Here is a 24,858-nt window from a genome sequence, read left to right on the forward strand (position 1 = left end):
GGGAGAGAAGCTCTTTTGTCATGGACTGTCCTAAAATCTGTTACCATTCTCCACGGAATATTCTTAACGACGACATTAAAAAACTTCCCCCACTTTCCCCGTGGACGACGATATTACATGTATGCAAAACCAACAGAGACAGAGCTCTTTGTTTTGGACTGTCCTAGAATCGAGATAGAGAGAGAGATGGAGAGAAGCTCTTTTGTCATGGACTGTCCTAAAATCTGTTACCATTCTCCACGGAATATTCTTAACGACGACATTAACAAACTTCCCCCACTTTCCCCGTGGACGACGATATTACATGTATGCAAAACCAACAGAGACAGAGCTCGGCCGCTATAATTTGCCCAAAAAGATGGCTCAGTGCGTCTCTCGCCACTTCCATTATCCTCGCCGCCCTCCACCCTCCTAACCCACTTCCTCTTTCTCTCTGTCTCTCCCTCTCTCTCTGTCTCTAGCTGAACTTCCTCTGTTTCAAGATGACGGGGTGCGCGTGTATTTCTGCCGCGGGTTCGAGCTTGAGAAGCATCGCCCATTCGAGGGTCCGGCACCGCGGGTCCGCCGCCGGACGCGGGGCTGTCGTCGGCAGGAACCCGGCGAGCGGTCTCGCGTTCCGCGGTGGCGAGTCGATGGGGGCTAGCTTGAGGATTTCGGTCGAGGGTTCGGTCCGTTCGGGGCCCAAGAGGGACGAGCGTGCTTTCAAGGTGAATTTGTGAATTTTCCTTGCTTTCGTTCCCTTTTTGCTCTGCTTTTGATCCTGTCTGTAGAGATGGGGGCGCGGCGTTATAGCTTTTGTTTGGGTTGGCGAACAGGTGGTGTGCATTGACTCCCCGAGGCCGGAGCTCGAGAACACCGTTAATTTTCTAGAGGCGGCCCAATTGTCCGCCTCGTTCCGTTCCGCTGCTCGCCCGGCGAAACCGTTGAAAGTCGTGATTGCCGGAGCAGGTGAGACTCCCCGACTCTGGGAACTCTCTGAAATGTTAAATCTTTGTGCGCTTTATTTTATTGGGTCGCCGATTCGCGCTACCGCGCTTCACTTTTGCTTATGGTTCTCTTGGTTTAGAGATATTGGCACCGGTTTCGGTGGCTGCTCTGTTGTATGTAGATCAACTAGTGAAGCTAATTTACGTAAAAGATGGTGTTTGCCAAGCTATATATCATGTTGAAGTCGATTTTCTGAAACCGCAACTATAACTTATAAGCTGTGTCCATCTACGAATGGCTACCGACTGTGGTAGGTTTATATGTTTTGAACATTTTTATTGTTTATCAATACATTGGCATACATTAGGATGAACTTATTTCTTATGACTATTGGCAAGTGGCAATGCTGCACTCCAATAGTGATGCTGTCTGTGCTGTTGTTGGAGGGGAGAAGTATTTCTACCTATACTTTCTTGGATGGAATTCCTTTGCATAAAATTCTAGCATCAAGTGTTTATCTTGGTTCGAGTAACTATAAGGGGAGAGGTTTTGGGGGTATGCCTTGTATTGATCAGGATAAACTCGAGTTCTCTTGTTTTCCTTTGTTATTAGACATTCAAAGTTGGGAGCGTGTCATGTTAAGTTGGATTCTCACGTTTATTGCTTTCACTCTCTATCCTAACTAATTTCAACGGAACAACAGGCAGTCAGATTCTTCATTTCCTTTCTAGAGAAGATGGTCCGAGAGAGTACAATATAGTTTCACCATGATGTGTGCTTTGATTTTAGAATTACTTTCAGTACGTGATGACTGCTACTCTTTTTCTGATGGTACAGTTGACTCTTTCTTGGAGGTAAATTACAGGTTTGGCTGGCTTGTCAACAGCGAAGTACTTAGCGGATGCTGGTCACCAACCTTTACTACTAGAAGCGAGAGATGTCCTTGGTGGAAAGGTTTCTGTGCCATGCCACATTTGTCGTAGTGATTAATAAGTTTGGCACCAGTCTGATTTCTTTTTTCATACTGCCCAAAATAACCATAAAAATTTTGGACAAACAACTGTAGCAGAGAGGTCAAGTGCTTTCTGATCAGAACAATTTTTTTTTACAAGAAAATAAATTTGGGAGAAGGAATCTTTAGCATCGTATTCGGTGGTTAATTGGAAATTCTTTATCTTTAGGTGGCTGCATGGAAAGATGCTGATGGAGACTGGTATGAGACGGGCCTACATATTTTCTGTAAGTTTGCACTTTGTAGGTAGAACATTAAAATCTGGATAGATGCTTCCTCAAGAATGCTCTGTTGGCTATATTAAGTCGACCTTGTCCAGATCAGTTATCTGAGTTTTGCTTGATTATGCTGGGGACTGTTTGGTTAGTATGACTCAAGAACACAAAACAAACCAGAACCTCGATCTGAATGGTCTGGTGCGAATTAGAATTACTATTCTTATTTTCTCATTGTTTGATTTTCCACTGGAAAGTTGGGGCATACCCAAATGTGCAGAATTTGTTTGGTGAACTTGGAATTGATGATCGGCTGCAGTGGAAGGAGCACTCCATGATATTTGCAATGCCAAACAAACCTGGTGAATTCAGCAGATTTGATTTCCCAGAAGTTTTACCCGCGCCTTTTAATGGTTAGTATGGACATGATGTTCACATGTCTAAGTTGTGTTAAGTGTAGGAACTTGTCCATACTAACTGTTTGTCATTGAAGTTGGGATGCAGCAGCATAGGCCAATTCCATGACATTGATATGGCATATCAACAGTTGATTCTCTGGGCATACTTCATTTGATAGCTTCATTGCACAAATATTCGATGCATTAATTATCAAATATTTAGTTTCAGGGTTTTTATTATATTTTGCATCTTTTGTATGTTGTCATTAAAATCATTTAGTTAGATGGATAATTTTTTCCTTTGAAGCAATCTACATTAATGGTGTGGAGCTGTTTTGTTTTTGCTTTCATAAGTGGGTAGTTCACTTGGCTGGTCAGGTAATGATGCGTGGTAAGCATGGCTGGGAAGTGAATAGAGAGTGCTACAAATTTTTTGGTTGCTGAAAGTTTTCGGTTGGGGTTTTTGAACTCAGCTAAGTCAAAATTTTACAAGCCACATATCCTGAAAAAAAAAATCCTTTACAGTATTTGAAGTGCATAGATTGGGAAACAGTAGATCACGCACCAATTTGTTTCACTACAAGGAGTAAGGTTTTTCTTGCAATCCGGTAGAGTAAACTTTTTCTTTATGACAAGTTAGCCCACCTCAGATAAATAAGCCTAGGCCAACTTAAATTGATTGTATGCCTATCTCCTTGGCCGCACACCTCAGATAATTCAGATCGCCGTAACCGTTTCTTCTCAGTGATCTACAGCTTGTAGCTCTTTCCTTTCCTTTTTTTTTTTTTGGGAATATCATCAGTGACTTTCATGGTCATGATTGCAGTTAGTTGCTCATTATTTTCCAGTATCCTGATTGAACTCTTTCAAAGACATGGACTTAATGTCGGTATAATGCAGGCATATTGGCGATTTTGAAGAATAATGAGATGCTGACTTGGCCAGAGAAAATCAAGTTCGCAATTGGGCTCTTGCCTGCAATGGTGGGTGGACAGGCTTATGTCGAGGCCCAGGATAGTTTTACTGTCCAAGAATGGATGAGAAAGCAGGTACTCATTTTGTCATCAATATGTTTTTTGTTCCCCTTGGTTTGAGGTTGTGATGAGCAATTGTAGATTTCATGATTTAATGGCTTGGGGAATTTTATATGCCTGGGCTCACTTTGGCATGCTTATCATAGTAGAAACTCGGTGGATGCCGAGATTAGTTCTTCTAAGTTATCTTGGCTGACATGGGAGAGAAAGCCCTTACAGGATAATTTCTATAAATCACCATGGCATTTGCTGCATAAAGATTGCATTTTCTTTAGAGCTGACTGACTACTCTGTTTTTTTAGGGCGTTCCTGATAGGGTGACCAAGGAGGTGTTTATTGCAATGTCGAAGGCACTGAACTTTATCAACCCAGATGAACTTTCTATGCAGTGTATACTGATTGCTTTGAATCGGTTTCTTCAGGTACTTTCAGCTCGTGGCACCTTGTCATTCATGTCAACTTACTTTTTTGTTTCATTGGATGTCGGTTTTAGCATCATCATAATGCTTTTGGTGCATCTTCTAGAGTTTCTGTTATGCGCTGGGTTGCTGCCCTATACTCTCTAAGTTCTCTGGACTGAACGTAGATAGGAAAGCACGGAAAGCCAGAAAAAGATACATGCTATATGTAGATGACTAAATTTGCATATGGGGCTCGTGGGTCTTTGGTCGATTGTATTATTGCTTGGATATCCGTCTTTTACAAACGTAAACTGCATGCGAATAGAGGATACTTGGCTTTTCTAGCCTAATTTGCTCCACGTGTCCATGTTCACTACATGCTTCTCTGTTGCAACTGATGTCCAGCTAATCTAAATGGATAACTGATGTAATCGCTAAGCTCTCTTCGTCCATTCCAGTTGGCATAATCATCAAGTACCATGATGTCCTTTGTCTAAAACGTGGAGGTGCAAAATTTTTCTGATTGTCTAGTGGTTTAATATTTGTTTTTTTTATTAAATATAGGGTAATGTATGTACTAGTGTGTCATATGCATAGCTGAAACCATGAGCAGTCATTTGGAGATGCATTTCTAGATATGACAAGAAAAACAATAATTATCAGACCGGAATGTGGAAAGTTGCCTTTCGTGATCCAAATTGCTAGTGTACCATGAAGAGGCACTCCACATCAAAAAATTGCTACTTTTTTGACAACGCTCAAGAATAGAGACTACTTCTATAACAGAACGCGTGTGTTTTTGAAAGCTTGAGTGTGAATATCACATACTCTTTCATACCTACTCTGCAGTAATTGTGCAGTAATTAGAGTGGCTACGTTGTGGTGAAGTTACAGGTATATCTTTCATAAAGAATTACAGCTACCCTAAGTCTACTGGGTCGATTTAATTAGGTTTAATCTGATGATAGGACATTGTTAGCTGTATAAATTCATCCTGTGTACGGACTATTGTCAAAATTTCTAGTTCTGCTATATGGAATTGTAAGATTTTACTTTGTGCTTATATTATCCTCTACATGGTAAATCCAGAAAAACTCAATTTAATGATTTGCTAATCCGGTAAAATTCTCCAATCAAAGAAAAGCCTATAGCAAAAATCGTGGATAAGTATGACTGAGATAATTGTAACTTAAGCTTTAAACTTGGAGGAACATATTAATATTTTACTCGTTTGCAGAGTAATAATGTAACATTTCCTAGTTCCCTTTAAATATAAAGCATCATTCTAGCTGACCAAAGACTATTTACATCGAAATAACACCCTGCAAGTCCCAGTACTGACCTTGGTCCTATTTATACAGAGGAACAGATCCAGCAGTGAAGAAAAAGAAGTGAACCATCATATGAGATTCTTGCAATCTTGTGGTACCCATTAGATCGTGATGGAACTAGCAAACTCCAAAACGTAGCATAAAGGACCTAGCCTCATGTCCATAACCAAGCCTCTATGTTTATGTCCTATTAATGTAGAATGTTGAATTCTGTACTTTCAAACTTGAAATGACCTTACTGGATGTCAAGACCACTGAAGTTAGAAAACTATAATGATCAACGTTACAATAATAAGTTGATCCAAATTATTGTCTAAATGTAGAAGATTGAAGGTAATAATTGAGGGTGATGTCATTTCTGTTAATATCACATGTTAACAGATGAATATAGCTGGACTATGAGAAGCTTATTAGGAAGAAAAAGGAAAAGATCTTTCTGATACATTGAAATAGTACAACATGCGACAGCTATGACGATAAACAATAGTTACTTGGAGAAAAGTGACAATCAATGATCCAAGAGCTCTGCATGCAAGCCCAATAATTTATGGTGGCTAGCATCTTAAGACTAGTGCTAGGGGTTATGCAGTTGCACTTCTGCTGGTCTAATAGAGAGAGTATAGGACTATATATCACACTGTTCATAATCCTGATTAAGCATTTGAAAGTATCGCCTCTTCAACTACAGCACCATAATGGTCAAAGCTAATACCTTGTACAAAGAAAGTGAAGGAAACAAGGCAACTGGGAAGGCTATGTTATTAACATAGCATGTGGATGCATGTAAATCTTTTACACAGTATCGGGATTTAGCAGGTTGATGAATAAACAGTGTGAACTACTCTGTTGTTCATGAAAATGGTATGGCATATGCATTCTTAGCCACTTGATGCTAACCCATTACCTGGACCCCTTCAAACGAAGACCTGAAGTCCTATTTTTCAAGTGATCGTGAGTGCTTAAGCAGACATGTGTCTAAACCAGATGTTGGGAACCTTTCTGTCGTTATGAATTGCCACCTAAACCAGCTTCCCCGCCTGTCCTTTCTTTGTTGACTCTAATCTTCTCTGCAGAATTTGACTTTTAATCCAAAACTATAAGGGTTGAATTAGACAACTAGTTCATCATTCACCAATGTAAGCACAATGCACATTGGAAAGAAATATAGATATAGTATGTCACCAGATCCCAGGAACTCATGGAATTGTATGTTAACAGGAGAAGCATGGTTCAAAGATTGCCTTTTTAGATGGTAATCCTCCAGAAAGACTTTGCATGCCAATCGTTGATCATATTCGGTCTTTGGGAGGTGATGTCAGGCTCAATTCACGAATAAGAAGAATTGAATTAAATGCTGATGGCACAGTAAAGAGCTTTATACTAAATGACGGTGATGTCATTGAAGGGGATGCCTTTGTGTTTGCTACTCCAGGTATACTTGTAAGTTCTGCTTTTTTCCTTACATGTTCACCATCCTTCTGTTCTCTATGAAAATAGTACATTTTTTTTCTCTTGACAGTTGATATATTAAAACTTCTACTGCCTGAGAGCTGGAAGGAAATTCCATACTTCAAAAGATTGGAGAAGTTGGTCGGTGTTCCAGTCATCAATATTCATATATGGTTAGTGCTGGACTTTGCGATCCTTATGTTGGACCATACGAGGAAAACTCTTTTCTCATTCTCTGTCTCACTCTGTAGACCTAAATATATGTGCCATTCATGTGTGCTGACTTTATTACCACACTCTTGAATTATTGTTCTATGGTTGTCCTTACACCAGCATTATGGCAGGTCTGAATGTCTGCCTCCGTATGCTGTGGATTGTCTCTTATAAGACGTAGAGTTGTGGTTTGTGCAGCACTCAAGCGATTTTTATGTTGAACTTCGTGTGCCTGCTTTTTCTTCGTCTTAACTCTGTTCAAGAACGACAATAGATAAATTGGTCGGTTTCTTGCTGCTTATAATGTGCTATGCTTGGGCATTTTTTTGCTTTAATTAATTTTGAAAAGCCACTAATGAGTTTGTTGCTGCTGGTCTGATCATGGGGTTGTTTCTACTGTAGGTTTGATAGGAAGCTGAAGAACACATATGATCATCTACTCTTTAGCAGGTTCTGCCTCTCTAGCTTGATGACATCTCACGTTTAGTGGATAAGCACCCACTAATGTTGTCTTGGAGTCTCGATTTCTTCGCTATGTTGTTCTCACTTCTTAGTTCCACCCTTTTTACTTAGCTTCTTCGTGTGATGCAGAAGTCCCCTTCTCAGTGTGTATGCTGACATGTCCGTAACATGCAAGGTATGTTCTGTTGCCATTTTTGAAGATGATGTTTGAAGTTGTTAGTCAGCATTGACTGATTAGTGCAAATGGAGTGTTTCGTTCACCTCTCAACATCCAGTTCTTTTTCCATCTTCACACATTTTAATAGTGATGGTTAACATCTGGCAAGAACTTTATACCACTTTAACTAAGCTTTGCAGTTTGATGTATATACCAGATTACTAAGCTTTCAAAGTTTGATATAGATCGACTCATTCAGTAATAATGCACAAGAAAATAAGAAGAAAAAAATAAACACAAATGGCATGATTGTAGGATTGGCAATGTTTGCCACTGAAGTTGAATTTTCTGGCAAGATTACTAAATCTCCATTAATGAACTATATTGCCACTTTAACTAAGTTTCGTAGTTTGATTTATATATCAGTTTAACCATTGTTGTACACCTGTTAGGTTATGTTCTCTGTATCTGAAACTGATCGAGAGCATGGCATGCATTCCTAGGTTTATAAGCAGTCAACGACGGCATTAGCTTTCTTCATAGCATCATGTGCTGAAAAATATATGATGTTGATTTGCGGTTTGTTTATCTGCAGGAATACTATAACCCGAATCAATCCATGCTTGAGTTGGTTTTTGCACCGGCAGAAGAATGGATTTCGTGCAGTGATGAAGAAATTATAGATGCCACAATGAAGGAGCTGTCTAAACTTTTCCCAGACGAAATAGCTGCAGATCAAAGCAAAGCAAAGATTGTTAAGTACCATGTTGTTAAAACGCCAAGGTATTGAGATGAATTCTTGAGGTTTTCGATTATTTTCCCTAGTTATACTTTCACCTACAGGTGTTCATTGACTGCATATGGCTTGCTTTGCATCTTTATATTGATAGTAACCCCATCGATGTCTTGTGGATAACTGCTTTTCTCAGGTCTGTTTACAAAACAATTCCAGATTGTGAGCCTTGCCGTCCCTTGCAAAAGTCCCCCATTGAGGGGTTCTATTTAGCTGGTGATTACACAAAGCAAAAATATCTGGCTTCAATGGAAGGAGCTGTCCTTTCCGGGAAGCTTTGTGCCCAGGCCATTGTAAAGGTAAAAAATATCATCCGCTATGAGGTGCTCACTTGGCCAAAATTTTTCTCCACAGATCTTAGCGTAGTATCCATGCTAGAATGTCAAAACTGGACAATGGAAAAGTGTTCTCATATAAATTGTGTGCATGGCATCGAATAGTTATATGAGGCTGAAATTATCTAGGTAATGAATGATTTTTTTTGTTGTTGTAAATTCAACCGAAGATAAGTGAACCAATTTGACTGCCTCCCGTGTATAGGACACTGTTCCTCTATGCTTTAACTTGGACTTGCTAGAGAAAGTGCCTCTGAGTATCTTTGTTAGCATAGTCAAAGTTCCATTTGGTATTCAGTCAAAACTACAAGGTACTTGTCCACGACGCTGACAAGTCATTTGGTCGGAAGGATTCTTCTGGTCAAGTTGGGAAGTACACATGGACATAATATTTGTCTCTATTTATGCCAATGTGAAGTTGTTGAAGGTTTCGTCTTCGTTTTCTGCAGGATTATGAACCGCTTGTTGCTCAGGTACCGAAACAATATGCTGAAGCAAGCATTTCATAGTAAGAGGTCTCTTCACTCCAGCATTTTGGTGGAAAGTAATACCGAAGATTATCCAAAGAAATTCATCAAGGGTACAGGGCGTGGTATTTCAACGGTTCGGTGCCACTTACTCGGATTATCAAACTTTTCGGTTAAATGGATATGTGCTTGTGCACGTGTTTATTGCCATTCTTTAGCTTCTTATGTGAATTTACAGTATAATGGCTATACAAGCATGAAAGCAAGTATTACAACACAAGGACCTGGGCAATGTCCCTGTTTACAGGAACGCTAACAGATGAGAGTATGAAGTGTTCTTACTTTATGGAGAGAACAGAAGACATTAAAGGAAAATGCATCGTAGCTCAATCTGAGAATTGAGGGAGAGACGAGTACAATTAGTCTGTGAAGAAAACAGAGATGAATTATTTTCCGATATCTATTGTCAGTTCGCCATTCGCCGTGAAGCAAGAGCATACCAAATCATGGGAAAAGGATTGATCGATAAATTAATGCCATCCACCACAATCATCCATGGGTCATATTCACACGGTCGACATAAAACACAAGAAAATCAAGTTGCTATTGTCTGTTTAATCAAATGAAATAAGGTTTCAATGAAATTATTGGGGGAATAGTGTTGGAAAAGTTCTAAACATTTTGCATTTATGCCAATGTAGATCTAAACCTTTTTTATGATGTCAATTGAGTTATATACTTTTTGTTTTTGTGCCAATCCAATCTTTCTGGCTAATTTTAACCGGATATTGCTGACGTGGATGCTGGCCGGCTTACGTCGCACCATTGGCGTTGACGTAGATAATTTTTAATAATATTTATACATTTTTTTCGATTTTTTCTTTTTTTTTTTTTTAATTTTTTTTTCTTTCTTTCTTTTGCGTTTGGCCGGTTGCCTAGCCTCTTGGCCAACCCTTGCCTAGGCAAGGGCGTTCCCCGGCGAGGGCTCTCCTTGTCAGATTTGCCGAGGCCGGCTCTCGCCCAGGCCACGACGGTCTCACAATATCTGGCAAGATATTGCCTTGAGTTGCATTTTTCAACATAATTTTATGACTTAATTGCATTTTTCAATAAAGGTCGATTATTTTATTGGACCGAATAAAAATGTTTAGAACTAGATTGCAATTGATCGAACTAAGTAGAATGTTTTACTACTCAATTGCCTTCCATACATAAAATTTATGAATTTTGCGCTCTTTCTTTTTCCCTGTGCACAATTCTTGCCATCGCTGTTCAACACTATTTACGGTTTCGCTCGCGCGCGCGAGAGAGACAGAGAAAGGTTGCTTATCCGCTCCACGCTCTTTACTTGGAAAGAGCAAGAAAGGAACGGATGCGAAGCGAGGAACGTACGCACATCGAAAATCCATTGGATTGAAATGACACTGTCACTGAATCTGATGGCGGCAGCAATGGGAATGTGGTCAAAACCAGATATGTGGGCGCAGATGCGACACTTGGAATTTCCATGAATATCCGAAGCTCCCCTGAATTTTTTCCCCAGCAAAAAAGCAGAGCAGCGTCAAGAACTTCGAAACTCTCTGCTCTCCCCCCTGAGCCACGAGAATGCCGATCCTGACTGCAAATCTGGGACTGGCGGGATCATCGTCGATCACCCTTTTCGCGGTCTCGCAGCTCTTCACCGGCGACGCGACCCCTGCCTCCACGGCCCACCACCCCAATGGCGGTTTCCCCAAGATTTGCCTCAAGCATGCGGTTTCCAAGAGACCCTTTTCTTTTCACGGCGTCGTCAGGTGCTCCGTGTCCGTCTCCGGCGATGCTCAGACGAAGGACGCCGAGGGAGAAGCCGCTACGGCCAGTGCCAATGCCGCTGATGAAGCTCCATATCCGGATGCCGCTAAGCAACCTCGGGTGCGTGTTAGCTGTTTGATGATTCTCTCCTCTTTCTGTTGTCTTGTTTGGATGAATGATGTTGTATGGGCTTCGTGCTTTTTCTGTTTTGATTGGGCTTTGATGTGCTTTCTTGCTTAATGATGTTGATGTTCTTCGCGCTCATTTGAAAGTATTGGCTACATCAGTTTCATGAGATGAGCTTTGAAGGGTAGTGATAAGTTGCCAAGAACCTGAAACGAAATTCGACGATGTGCATAAGCACGAGTGCTTGCGAAAATCATCCGAGTCTTATTTTATGTCCATTAGTTTGGGTTCAAAACGGTAACTCAACAGTTAGATGATCTCCAAGTTTTCTGAGAAATTTATTTCCATAATTTTTTCGATGGACTTATAGGTGTTAGTAATGAACTCTTGCTATTTGCAGTACTGTCCATGAACGCCTTGCCATTGACCCGCGTGAAAACAAGATATTGTCTTGTGTGCTAATTGTCCCTTTCATGAGCTTTATTGATATAGTTTAATTGTGCAGGTTTTCTCGCATGCAATCGAATGTTAAAATGCTCAAATTTTGTCTCTTTATAAAAGAAAAGATGAACTTTATATAGAGCGTTGATATAACTCATCCAATAGGAATGCAATTGATTGTGTTTGGACATAGCCCTAAACAACCAACATTGCCATTGATAGCATCTAAGTTCACACAAAAAGAGAAAAGTAAATGCTAATGTCTCAAATCATAGGAGCATGATGAGTTTTAATAGAACACCCATTTAGATTGCCGTAATCACTCCAAGGAGTGTTCTTCAGCCAAATCTTGTCTAGCACAAGTACTTGTTGTGTTACACCCACATATTTGCATAGGATCTCCTCCACGATGATACTCTTACTGTTCTTTCCAATACCAGCATAGAAAGTGTAGGTTGTAGGAGTGTAACGTCCAATAGTGCCAAGGATATGGAAGATCATAACTCTCCACTATTTTGTCTGTATACCAACCATATAATGTTCCTATTTAGTGATAACGCACTTTTGCTAATAATTTATTTAACTCAAACAAAGTACATTATCATTAAATAAATATTTAGAAAATTAAATCCGCACAAAAAAATTATTAGATCAAGTATGACCTATTATTTAGATCTTTGGTTTAGGTCAAAGCGACCAGAGATTATTAAGTGTTGGTCATTCCGTATAATGAAAATAGTACTGCACATTTCTAACATTGACCTTTTACCCATTGTTGACGAACCATGGCTTCTGAGAGGTCTGATGTAATTTAAAGAAGCAGTGCATTGTCTACTAAACCTTTTTTACAATATTTGACTTGCTGCCGAAGCTTTCATAATGCCTATCTGGTGGTTTAGTGATGGTTACTTTCATGCTGCATGGGAATTTGTTGTATAGCTCTGAATGAATTTGACCTCCTAGGTCAACTTAATATATGCCTTGTTGATATTAAAAAGCTTCTTTATAGAAACTTCATGAGATGTTGAAGTTTTATAAAATATTATTATTTTGAAATCCTCTTAATCATTATCATCTAATACCTAGCTTCTGCAAAGAGGTAGTGGTCTGCTGATTGGAAGGCAGCAAGGGCGTATAACGATAGTGGACTGATTTATACTGGAAGAGTTGAAGGATTCAATGGAGGGGGATTGTTGGTCCGGTTTTATTCCCTTGTTGGCTTTCTACCCTTCCCACAGTTGAGCCCATCGCATTCTTGCAAAGGTCCTCAGTTTACTTAAATTTTGTGCATTTTTCATCTAATGAGTTTTTTGTTCATCATCAGCCTTTCTGTTTGTTTTTCACATGTTTAATGATAAATTCTCTGTGGATTTGCTTCTATTCGTTTTTCAATTCATGAATAATGAAGAGAATATGGGGGCAAAAATGGAAAGTACCTATTGTAATCTAGTAGCAGAATTTAGGAGAAAAAAAAGCACACTTTTCACGAGCAAAACCTAATCTTGTTCCATCAAATATGTAAGACGAAGATACCTTTTTAAGCTTTTGTATCTCTGCAGCCTTAAGATCTTTGTGATTCATGATATGAAATCCTCTCAGGCATTTGATAATTTTAGTTGCAGGTACAGCAAATCTAGCAGCTAAGAAACTATCACAAATGCATGATATGAATAACAAGAAGTTCAAAGAATTGTAGTTACTTCCTTCTTACAAGATGCCAATCTACCAATATAGTCTTAGAGATCGAAAAATAATTGATTAAAAAGTTCCACATTCATTGTGAAATTAGGAGAGGGAAGCTTAGAACCTGATTTCTGGAAGGGCCCCTTAAAATAACTTTGCATGATATCTCTCTTTTCTCATATATGAGTTGAATATTGTTGTATGCCACATAAGCATATCTTTACTTTGAACCCTGGTTTGTGAGAACATAATTTTTCAAAGAAAATTAATGGAGTTCTCTCATCAATAAATCTGGGGACTAATAAACCAGTGAGCCCCTGAGATCAATATTTTGCACTAATTCCACTCTTCTATTATCTTTTTTTTTTGTTTGTTTGTTTCAATGTACTTTATTCCAGTTCCATCCAATTATATGCTTGCTGTCATGATCGCAATTTTTCCGTATTTATATTCATTGTAGAACCATACAAGAACATCCAAGAGGTTGCGAAAGGTCTGATTGGCTCAGTTGTTCCTGTGAAGGTAGGATTCCTGATCATAATGGTTTGCTTTTAGACTCTTAACCATATTGCTGGTGGATCAATTTCTTTAGTATTCGTGGCTTACTGCAAATAACTTCCTCTAGAATAGGTCTAGAATAGTGTCAAGATAGAGTACATTCCTGATCAATTCTAGAAATAATGATTTTTGTGCTGATTGCCGAATCTGATCAGTCACAACCTGCTTGTACTTGCTTGTGTCGGACGTTTCATTGTTACAACAATCATTTGAAGAGTCATCAGTAGAAAGATTTTTCTCAAGCACCAGGCAATGAAGTCTAACACCAGGATGGCCAAAAAAGATCTAACATTAAAAAATCTCATGGCTCTTAGCCTTACTTTTCATTTTATAATTTTGTTCAAGTTAAACTATCAGTCAAAAGAAACCCAATGGATATTAAGCAAAATGCAAGTGTAGCATAGACTTTAGTGCATCAACTAAAATATTGTCTTTCATGTTTCTCTTGAATTGAAATTAGTTTTCATGCAAGTGAGAGAGACCCGTGTTATACCCTATGGAGAATCTAGTGCTATGCTCAACAAAGCTCTGAGTTTTCCTTCTCTCAGAATATAGGTCCTCTGCCTCTGGACATCTTCACTTTCTATAGCCTGTTTCAAAGCCATACAGGATAGGTTCTCACCCCATGTGGCCTTGTCTTTGAGATTGGCTTCCTAAGCCTGTCCCCAATTGATTATTGCTATCTAGCAAATAGAAATATACAGGAATAAGCAGACCAGCTCCATGAAGAGTATAATCAGCGTTGCAGTTGTACTTGTCTCAAGGAATAAATTGCTTTTTTTGTTTCAATATTTTGTGCGGTCCTACGAAATGAAGTTCACCTTTTTAGGCTTTGATTTTGGCACCAAAGTTGAAGCAACCTAACTAGATACTTCTTCACATACTAAATCAGCAGCAGCTTCTTTAGTCTGGGATTGGTGAGAGCAGCGGACATTTTTACATTGACACAGTCTCAGGAAGATCCATCATAGCTTTTGCTAAAACTTTGCCTCCAAAAGTGGGAAGTAGCTCCTGCAACACCCGAGATAACTACCTTACAATACTTCCAACCTAAATAGATGAGTAATTAACTCTATCCTGTTAATATCTCCGCCTAGAATCAGTTCAAGATACCATGGTCGACCACATTCATTATCATCTTGGGGAAACTTCAATTCTGTGAAACTCAACAAAAGGAAAATGAACTTCATTTGATCTGATCTTGATAAGGTGCACTGCATATTAAGATCTCATTGAAGCAGAATATAACAAGCATGGTATGGTTTTTTCTTACAATGATTAAGCATGGACATAGCATAGTCATTGATGTGTTACAGTGGGTGGAGGAACTCATCCCGTAAAGCTGGTGGGTTTCCTTTAGGCCTTGGTGTCCGACGTCCTTTATTCTTGGTTGGTGGCTTATCCTTTTTCCCTACTATCAATCCGCCTTTGAAAGATACCAATATTTTTGCCTAACATGTGTGTTCTCCCCCCGAGGCTCTGTTATCTCTCCTGACTATCCTCTTATTGTGTCGTATTGTTCTCCTCTTGGGAAGGAGGAGAACCATCAGAGACTATCGGAGGAGTGCAAGTAATATTCTCAGGAACATCTAGAATGGGCAATACCTCTACACTAGGACACTCCCCCTGAAGAGGTGGAGCAGAATAATAGGAATTAGACTCGTGAAAAATCACATCCATAGATGTAATAGTGTGCCTAGAAGGAGGATGATAGCACTTGTAACCTTTTTGAGTAGATGAATACCCAAGAAATATTCAGCGGAGACCACGGGGTTCCAACTTACTCTTAGAGGAAGAATTACGAGCATAACAAACACAACCAAAAATTTTTGGGGCAAGAATAAAAGTCGACGATCCCCGTAAAACATCAATAGGTGCGTGGGAATCAAGAATTCTAGTCAGCATCCGATTGATTAAATAGGCAATAGTTAAGATAGCATCACTCCAACACTGAGCTGGGACATGACGGGCAAACATAAGAGACCTGGCGACTTCTAACAAATGTCGATTCTTTCTTTTGACAGCACCATTTTGTGCTGGGTATCAAAACAACTGGTTTGTTGAATAATGCCATGATCATAGAGATATCGTTGAAATTGATCTGCAGTGTACTTAGTGCCATTGTCATTGCGAAGAATTTTCATAGTGGTGTTGCACTGAGTTTGAACCATATTGTGAAAGATTTGAAAACAGCGAAAAACGTCACTCTCATGTTTCAACAAATAAACCCAAGTTGTACGAGAATGACAATCGATAAAAGTGACAAACTATCAATGATCGGAAATAGAAGTACGTCGGGAAGGACCCCACACATCAGTATTAATCCATGAAAAGGGAAACAACTTTTATTATTTGAAGATGAATATATTGAACAAATTTGTTTAGCCAAAACACAAGCTTCACAAAAACTCATCTTTATTACTAGTTGAAGACTAGGAAAAGCTTTTTCTAAATTTCCTAAAGGGGATGAAGATTTATCAATGCCGAATCAACTTGATGAGGCGTAGAAGACGAAGTAGAAGTAGAAACCCCACTACCCTCGAGCATATAAAGACAACCAACTAATCTCCGTCTCCGTTACCAAATCCTGGAAAACACAATAAGAAGGAACAAAAAGGTTACTTTACAATTTAAGTCTCGAACTACTAATAGAAAGGATATTAGTAGAGAATGGTGGAAAATGTAACACAGAAGGTAGGGCAAGAGTGGAGGAACAATTGATAGACCCTTTTCTAGCGATGGAAGAGAGTGTTCTATCAGCTACACGAACTTTTTCTCTGCCGAAAGTAGGTGTTTATTGATGAAAGAGACTAGAAGAACCTGTCATGTGATCTGTAGCCCCTGTATCAATGATCCATGGGTTGGAAACATCAGATGTATTAAACCCCCAAAGAAGATACTTGATGTTGCTAGATTTGAAGCGAAAGGGAAGACGAACTGGCAACCGTGGAGGAGGCAGCAGCAGCAAAAGCTTTCAATAGACGTCGAAATATCGGATAAACCGATATCAATATTAGGTGTGGCAGGAACAGTTTTAGTATGGTTTGCTTTATCTTTTGCCTTTCTTTGTGCCCTTTTTTCCTCAGGTTTTCCATGTAAGTTCTAGCATGTAGCCTTAGTATGATATGGCCTATGACAAAGTTCACACTTTACAATCTCCTTAGAGGTATCATTAAATCGAGAGGACGAACCAGATTTGGCAATAGTGCCAGCAGTGATTTGTAGAGCAGATCGATCAATAGTAGAGGGATAGAGCATTGTTGTCCTACGGCTTTCTTGAGAGTTAACTAGGGCATAGGACTGTTCTAGAATAGGGAATGGACACCGGCTAAGGACTTGGACACGTATTTGATCATATTCAACATTCAATTCTGCCAAGAAATCATAATTACATACACTCCTGAAAAAAATTGATTTTTGCAAGGTTTTGAAAACTTGAAAAAAATCGATAGTTCTGATATTTTCAAAAGAATCTAAAAAAAAAAATATGGTGGTCCACGAATTGCAATGCTTTGGTCTTCACAGATGAGAGAATTATAGGCCGGTGGCAAGACAGGAACTATCTCATACAAGAAGATCCATAAAATCGCAAAAGAGATTGAATCACCGATTGTAGAGAAGTTTTAGATTATCTCATAAAGGTGAGGTTTAGGGCAGACGCTAGATTTAAAGAATCACCTCATTAGTCTTGCCCTACACTGTGAAAGAGAGCAAATGAGAAGATGAGAAGGAACTGCGGTGGGAGAGAGCGAAGGTGAGAAAGAGGGAAAAACGAAAGGTTGCGTAGAGAAGAGATTGGGGTTAGGGTTCAGTTCAGATGTAGCTTCGATACTATGTTGAGAGACAAAAAACTGAATTGAGTGTTGGGTTAGGTCTATGTGACCCCAAGGTATCTATTTATTAAAAAGCCAAAGGCAAAAATTACAATTTTACCCTTATTGCCGCAATATATAAAATAATAAAGGAAATAGACAAAAATGCCCTTATCAGCCAAACACTCTCAAAACTTGGTAGGTAAGCATGGTTCGTTTTTCTTTCGCAAGAGGGCAATGATTTGTAGCCGCGTTATCCTAAATTTGGGGGTGGTCCACTTGTTGGCTACGTTGATCAAGGATAGTGTGTAGACCTGGAATAGTCTCTTAAACAATTCATTGATGTTAATCCAAATATGGCCCTGTTAGGTTTGACTAGTAAATTGTGCTGCATAGGTGATGGTCTCGAAGAACTCGTGTTTGTCATTTAAGTGAAATAGCTCCAGAGGTTAGGTTCTAACAGGATACGAGTTCTTGTGGGCAGACTGAGATCTAAAATGTAGAGAATATTTGTTCTACAAATATGTTAGTATTGTTAGAAAGTCCAACAAAAAAACTTAAGTTTTTAGCTAAAGGGAAACTACATTTATATAAAGCTTATTGAAATTCCATAGGCAAGCCATGCGGGACATTGTAATGACTCCTCTCACATGAAAACCAGGCTAAGCTGCATGTGAACTTGATGAATGGGGAGCCACACGCACGAAACAAACTCCCAGCTGCACCTAGCTCTGATACTATATTAATAAAGCCAATCCAAAAGCTTTAGTTATTGGACGGAGGGAGAACATAAAAAGCCCATTGAAACTCCATAAACAAGCTCTGAGGGACACTTTAACAATATTCTTTTCTAACAGCCCCAAGCATCCAGAAAAGGAGGCATTAGATCTTAACTTGAACCATGAAGAAGTCCTATTACTTGACTACATCAACTTGCTTTCCTGTTCTTCCAATTCTCTCCCTTTTCTTCCCTTAAAAATTGCACAAAGAAGAAAAAGAACATCGTTTGGTAATTGTTTTGGGTCAAGGAGAAACTCTGGACTGCTTCGAAGTTTGTAAAATCTGGATTTGTTGTGAAGTCAATACTTGTGTAGATTACTGCATTTAATGAGATAGACTTGTGTCTTATCAACTTTGTGATATATGTCAATTGGTCAGAATGGTCAGTTTATTCATTTTCTTACCTTTGCGACCTTCTCCCTTCCCTGTTCTTGCTACAACTGTTTGATAGTTCAACGGCATCTTTCAGCAGTGCCCTTATATCCTTCTACGATCTTCTCAACGGAGAGGTTGGGTTTAATTTGTTTCAATTCCTAGGTAATCCAAGCAGATGAAGACAGCAGAAAATTAATATTTTCTGAAAAAGAAGCGGTCTGGTCTAAGTTTTCTGAACAGATTAATGTAGGAGATATCTTTCAAGCCAGGGTAGGTTCCACTGAGGATTATGGTGCATTTGTTCACTTAAGATTTCCTGACGGTAGGTACTTTTTACCTTCTTTTGTTTTCCTTGCATTTACATTCAGATGCTCAATGCTGACTCATTATTATCTGGTGCAGGATTGTATCATCTTACTGGACTAGTACATGTATCTGAGGTTTCATGGGATTTAGTTCAAGATGTGAGAGACATTCTAAGAGAAGGTGATGAAGTGAGGGTCAAAGTCATCAATGTTGATAGGTGAGTTTGCTCTGTTTCTATTATATGTACCTTTTGCAGGTTTCCTCCCTTTACTATTCCAGACTAGATTATTTCTGCCATGTTACTCGTGTTTGAACTTGAATTGTGAACTGCCAGCTGATGACCTTGAGCTTCCATAAAAGTTCAGGCTTTGCCTGGTATGTCCTATTGCATATCTGGTGTCTTTTGGGGCCAAACATTATGTGATATTCTGTTGGCTGCAAGAAACTGTATAAAATTGCTTTTGCTATTCTTCTTTGTCTGTCAAAGACAGACTACAAGGTGTATTCATTTATAAATCGTACTCTTTCGGGAGACTTAGCAAATATGAGAAAAAGGCCCAAGTTTGTTATAAGTAAGACCATATTTTTTTAAGTACTACACTGAACTTGCCAAACCACACTCTTCGAGACTGTTTCATTTATTATGACTTTTTCTAGACTTCCCCTAAGCAATAACTTCATACTGGGAGATCACCAAGAGAGAGCCCAAGTCCAAGCTCGTCAAACATATCTAGTTAAATCCACCTTTACTCAAAAGCTTAAGCCAAAGAATTATGGGTCAACTATAACATATTAACTAACACATACCCGACCAATTCTCCGATATGTAAATTTTCTAATACAACTCATGCGTGTATTTCAACAATCTCCCATTCATATGTAAGCTCAATGTTAGGTTTGCTCTCCTTAATTGAGGTATCATTTTGAATCAATATGTCCCAACTTAAATCTCCACTTATTGCCTTGTGACGAGCGCCACAACAATAGCGCCCACCTTCATCCCTGGTCTCTTTTGCCAAACTAAACCATGACGGCTGCTATCAAGACTATTTGCTACACTACAATGCTCACCTTTACCCCAAGTCTCTTTCCGGATACGAGAGCGCATGAGAGTGGGGTGGGTTATTTGTGTATGGAAGGGGAGAAGATGGAGGGTGGTTGGTTGGTTTGGTGGGTGGGGGGTGTGTGGTCTGAGAAAGTTTCATACATGAAGGTTGCTTGCAAACCGCGTTGATCACGAGATTTCTTTATTGAGATATTTACCAAACACAGATACACATTGAGAGTGGGCTACCGGATACCTTCCTTAGGGAGATTATCAAGGGAGAGCCTAAGTTTGAGCTCGTCAATATATTCAGTTGAACCCACCTTTACTTAAATGCTTAAACCAATGAGTTATGCGAATTAGGCCATGTTAATTACTTTACACCATACCAATTCTTTGATGTGAAACTATTCTAACACAATTCACACGTGCATCTCGACAATCTCCCTCTCACCTATGAGCTCAGTGTTAGGTCAATTCCCCCTAATTTAGATATCCTTCTGAATCTATATGTCTCAATCTAAATCTTTACTTTGTTGCATTGTGAAGACCGCATCAACGCCTACTTTCGTCCCTAGTCTTTTTCAGCAAAATGAACCATATAGGCTACTATCAGGACCACGTTGCTACACCAGAACGCCCACATTAACCCAAGTCTCTTTCGCCAGACCAATCCATATAGGCTGTCAGAAAACCATATTGGTCACAAGATTCCTTTCTCGATATATTCACTAAACATAGATACACATTGGATGTGGGCCACCAATTAGCCATTGGCTTTAATACCATTTGTTGGGAGCATAGCAAAACTTCGAGACCTTCACCCATGGTAATCATCAAGAGAGAGCCCAAGTTTGAATCCTTCAATATATATAGTTGGACCCACCAAGTTTAAGTCAATAGTTATGTTCCAACTAGGACATATTAGCTACTCTACACCACACTAATTCTTGGGCTGCGTTTGTTTCATGGAAAATGAATGATTTGGAAAACACGTACTTATAAATAATCGCTTGTATCGCTTGCAATATTTGCAATAGTTAGTCAATGAAAGATGTTTTCATTACCGACAGAAATTTATGTTTAAACATTTTTGTGGACAATGAAATATCTTTTGTTCATTCTTTTTTGTAAGCGATAAAATCGATCATTTTTAGGGAATGTTTTCCAAATCATTCATTTTCCACGAATCAAACGGAGCCTTGGATGTGGGATTTTTTCTATCACAACTCACACGTGCATCTCAATTGATCAAAATGGGATAGAACTTGCAATTTTTTGGACAGATGGAGCATTCAAAGAAAAGCTAGAAGTGGTTGTCATTTTGATGGAATAGGTGTGGTTGATGAAAATATGGATTCTTGGACTAGTAATCGAAGAATAATATCTTGTGAAACAGAAAATTCTCTCTCATTGTCTATTCTGCTGTGATGGTAAACTTGTATACTGAGACATACAATTGAAACTCGTTATCATGGATCCGATTTGGCTAAAGACAGGCTACAAGATCCCAAAATGATATCAGTTGAGTATTATTCTTTGGTATATCAAGACTCCTTGATTTCTTTGGTGTCAAGGATCCTCTGATTTCCTTGATGATTCTAGATTTCTTGAGTTTTTTTCAAGACAAGATACCCTTTTTTTCTAATCTTCTCCTGGGTTCTTCTGATCATCGAACAACCTTTGTCTTCTGGTGCTGAGTTGTCTTCTGCAAAATACTTGCATATGTCGCCATATCCTGGGGGATACTCTAGACAACTGTGACACGGTTTGTGGATGACGAATCCTTCAAAGCACCTAAATTGGGTGTTGATTCCCACTTTTGGCTTTGATGACCCCTAAGACCTTTGAATTACAATTCCAACAACCTTTCTAATAAGTTCTCTTTCTTATCCTACAAATGTTTTGCAGCCATTTTATATTGGGGTTTCTTTAATATGCCAAGTCAAGGTCAAGTAGAAAAAGAGAATGTCCAGATTGAAGAGTCATTCAATGCTCAACTTCATTAATTATTGATTGAAGAGTCATTCAATGCTGAAATGAAGTTTAGTGACAGTTGATACTATATGAGCAACCATATTTACGACATGATCGTGAATTGGAGGTTCACAGGCTTCAATTTAGTTATATCATGTTTATTGTTGCCGGAAAAACTGCGATGTACTTTTTGTATCAACTGGAATAGTTTAAATTTCAAAATTCAGTTAACTATCAATACTCTCTCTCTCTCTCTCTCTCTCTCTCTCTCTCTCTCTCTCTCTCTCTCTCTCTATTATTGGCCGGCCCTGACCTTCAGCTATGTGGTTTGGATTGAGTTGGTGCAGAGAAAAGTCAAGGATTACTCTGTCAATGAAGCAGTTAGAGGAGGATCCACTTCTTGAAACTCTGGACAAAGTGATTCCTCAGGTTTTATGTTTATAACTTGCTGCTTTTTTTCATTAGGATCCTGATACTCTTCTTGTTTTTCTAATTGACCTCTGCTAATTACCATTCTTTTACAGGATGGCTCAGTTAATTCTGATGATTTAGGCACGAACAGCAGCAGCAAGATTGATCCTCTTCCTGGGCTTGAAACAATTATTGAAGAACTACTACGGGAGGAAGGGTATGATCCAATATCTCTCAAACTTTAGTAGAGTATAAAATGGCAAAAGTTGAGTTAAATTTGTCAATAAATGAATACCCAATGTACTTAGTGTCAAACTTACTGGGTACTATCGTAGTCTCCATAGTCCTTTGCATCTGGGCTCTGGAATCAGTTAAAGATTTCAATAAGATGCACTGATATTTTAAGATGAATTTCCACCACACTATCCTTATATGATTAGCAGAACTGTGATGGGCACGTGCACGTAGTTGCATTTCTTACATGAGTAGATATGGAGACGCAAAGAATCTTTGGCAATGGCTTATGTTGCTTTGCTTTGGGTGAAAATCTAGGATACTTATCTAGGTCAATAATTGTTTTATTAATATATGTGTGTGTGTATTGGAGCATTCCATCGCATATTTTGTTATCTCAGGTTCCTATCTCATTTTTCCCCTCTTTTCAGCATAGAGGATGTGAGAATAAATCGACAAGGTTTTGAGAAACGGGTGGTTTCGCAAGACCTCCAACTCTGGCTCTCCAACGTGAGTTCTTCCTCTTTGGTGATAATTTGTGTTCATCCCAGGACTATAAGCTTTGATTGACCTTGCATCTTTTTTCTTCATCGTAGGCACCACCAACAGACAAGAAATTTATCCTTCTTGCTCGCGCTGGGAGGCAGGTAAGTTTCCCATGTCGCTCTCTCTCTCTCTCTCTCTCTCTCTCTCTCTCAGAGTGAAATAACCGATCCTGCTTTATACTAGGTGCAAGAAATACAATTGACAACATTGCTCGATCAGGACGGAATCAAAAAGGCACTACAGCGAGTTTTAGAGCGTGTCCCATGACTTGGAGATCCGGTATAATCATTGACCGGACTGTGTTAGGTGGCCAGTGGCTCTGTAGAGGAAAGCTTCTAGTTCCGACCTGCCCATCTCTTGTTTGAAGCAATTTACTTGTGTTTTTGTGGTGCCCCGGAACCGGATTTTTGGTACCCTTTGCTGCATTGAGAACCCGGGTATCACAAATTCGGTGCCATGTACCACAAATGAGAATACAATGTTCTGTTCATAATAGGATTATATTCACACTTTGACAGGGTTTCAATCGGCGAAAGCAAGCTTGTAAAATCTTCATAGTGGCATACTAGAGTGATGTTCTTCATGATCTTTCAAACCGTACCCAATTCTCTAACATTCAAGGGTCCAATTTCAAGATGCGACTCTCAACCATCGTGCTTTGATCTCGTTCTTATAAAAATTCACGTGCTTTCCTCGATTGGAGTGAATTTCGTGAAAGTAGAGATTGCACAGTGTGTTTTTTTAATGCTTCAAGAATCGGGATAGACTGAATTTAGATGAACGAAATGTGGAATAATCAAAGATTGATCGAACTTACGAACCACAGAGAAAAAATTCGAGAACAGCCTACATGCTTCTGTAGTAGGTCTTAATTAGCTTATAGAATTGAAGTTATGAAGTGCTATGCTAACGCGAGCTGGACACCAATCAAAATCATGATTGCGACATGTAAACACAAATTGCTAGCCTTACCAATATAGTGCCAAGAAAAAATCTCGTGACTCAAAAAACTCGACCAACCTGTATCAAACTTGTTGAGTCGGTTGGGTTCGGGTTCGGCTTTTTCCTCGTTTTTGGGTCAAGAAAACATCTAGAATTAGAAAAGAAAGGAAAGGAAAGACAGACTAGAGGAAATTAGCCGCGGTTCTCTTTTGCCCGCAGATTCCCCCGATGATTGGTAACGTGCTTGTCCTGAACTTTGCTACTCACAAATCGCTTATCTTCCCTCACCAGTTGACCTCCTCTAAATGAAGTAAAAAGAGCTGAAATGGATGTACAATTTGAAAGCGCTGTCGTAAACACGATTTTGTTTGGGATTGAGATGAGGAACCTATGTTTAAGGCGAAGAAAAATTTAATGTTGACCCACGAATTTGCCATTTTTTTCAAGATTTTCCACACCCACCTTTCGCATAAATCTCATGGCTTGACCAAACGGAACATTCCACCAAAACCGTAGTGACACATCCGTCAAGGGTAGAGAGGGATCACTCTGGAGCGAGAAGGTCCGAATAAGGATCGGCTCCTGACAGGCTTATATGATGACGAAAGGTTATCAAGGAACCGAATTGCATAGGAAC

General features: G+C 39.2%; 2 protein-coding genes across 5 annotated transcripts; both read left to right on the forward strand.

Moving 5' to 3' along the window:
- Window positions 1-309: 309 nt before the first annotated feature.
- Window positions 310-9,540, forward strand: LOC115686279 (15-cis-phytoene desaturase, chloroplastic/chromoplastic). 2 transcript variants are annotated; one of them, XM_056316077.1, is made up of 15 exons: window positions 310-707; window positions 816-948; window positions 1,793-1,881; window positions 2,109-2,166; window positions 2,412-2,567; window positions 3,453-3,601; window positions 3,889-4,008; window positions 4,855-4,881; window positions 6,537-6,750; window positions 6,838-6,940; window positions 7,383-7,430; window positions 7,572-7,617; window positions 8,195-8,382; window positions 8,529-8,691; window positions 9,177-9,540. In XM_056316077.1, the coding sequence occupies exons 1-15, from the start codon at window positions 483-485 to the stop codon at window positions 9,234-9,236; spliced, it is 1,779 nt and encodes a 592-aa protein (XP_056172052.1). In that variant the 5' UTR covers window positions 310-482; the 3' UTR covers window positions 9,237-9,540. The 2 variants fall into 2 exon arrangements, with proteins under 2 accessions (XP_056172052.1, XP_056172057.1); XM_056316082.1 differs by lacking the exon at window positions 4,855-4,881 and having other exon boundaries at window positions 313-707.
- Window positions 9,541-10,533: 993 nt separating this feature from the next.
- Window positions 10,534-23,814, forward strand: LOC115686280 (uncharacterized). 3 transcript variants are annotated; one of them, XM_030611509.2, is made up of 10 exons: window positions 10,537-11,105; window positions 12,656-12,815; window positions 13,696-13,757; window positions 19,001-19,082; window positions 19,163-19,283; window positions 22,436-22,517; window positions 22,613-22,716; window positions 23,165-23,243; window positions 23,330-23,380; window positions 23,463-23,814. In XM_030611509.2, the coding sequence occupies exons 1-10, from the start codon at window positions 10,800-10,802 to the stop codon at window positions 23,544-23,546; spliced, it is 1,131 nt and encodes a 376-aa protein (XP_030467369.2). In that variant the 5' UTR covers window positions 10,537-10,799; the 3' UTR covers window positions 23,547-23,814. The 3 variants fall into 3 exon arrangements, with proteins under 3 accessions (XP_056168691.1, XP_030467369.2, XP_030467368.2); XM_030611508.2 differs by having other exon boundaries at window positions 10,549-11,105; window positions 18,923-19,082; XM_056312716.1 differs by lacking the exons at window positions 12,656-12,815; window positions 13,696-13,757 and having other exon boundaries at window positions 10,534-11,105; window positions 18,923-19,082.
- The last annotated feature ends 1,044 nt before the right edge of the window (window positions 23,815-24,858 follow it).

Source organism: Syzygium oleosum, unplaced genomic scaffold (assembly GCF_021117445.2).
Source record: "Syzygium oleosum isolate NSW1041296 unplaced genomic scaffold, Sole_v2.1 Sole_v2.01, whole genome shotgun sequence".
NCBI classification, from domain to species: domain Eukaryota; kingdom Viridiplantae; phylum Streptophyta; class Magnoliopsida; order Myrtales; family Myrtaceae; genus Syzygium; species Syzygium oleosum.

Coding starts and splice junctions, on each gene's coding strand:
- LOC115686280 (XM_030611508.2), top strand. CDS start 10,800: ATGCCGATCCTGACTGCAAATCTGGGACTGGCGGGATCATCGTCGATC. Junction 11,106..12,655: donor ATGCCGCTAAGCAACCTCGG/GTGCGTGTTAGC, acceptor GCAAAGAGGTAG/TGGTCTGCTGATTGGAAGGC. Junction 23,244..23,329: donor TCCAACTCTGGCTCTCCAAC/GTGAGTTCTTCC, acceptor TCTTCATCGTAG/GCACCACCAACAGACAAGAA.
- LOC115686279 (XM_056316077.1), top strand. CDS start 483: ATGACGGGGTGCGCGTGTATTTCTGCCGCGGGTTCGAGCTTGAGAAGC. Junction 2,568..3,452: donor TTTACCCGCGCCTTTTAATG/GTTAGTATGGAC, acceptor GGTATAATGCAG/GCATATTGGCGATTTTGAAG. Junction 8,692..9,176: donor GTGCCCAGGCCATTGTAAAG/GTAAAAAATATC, acceptor CGTTTTCTGCAG/GATTATGAACCGCTTGTTGC.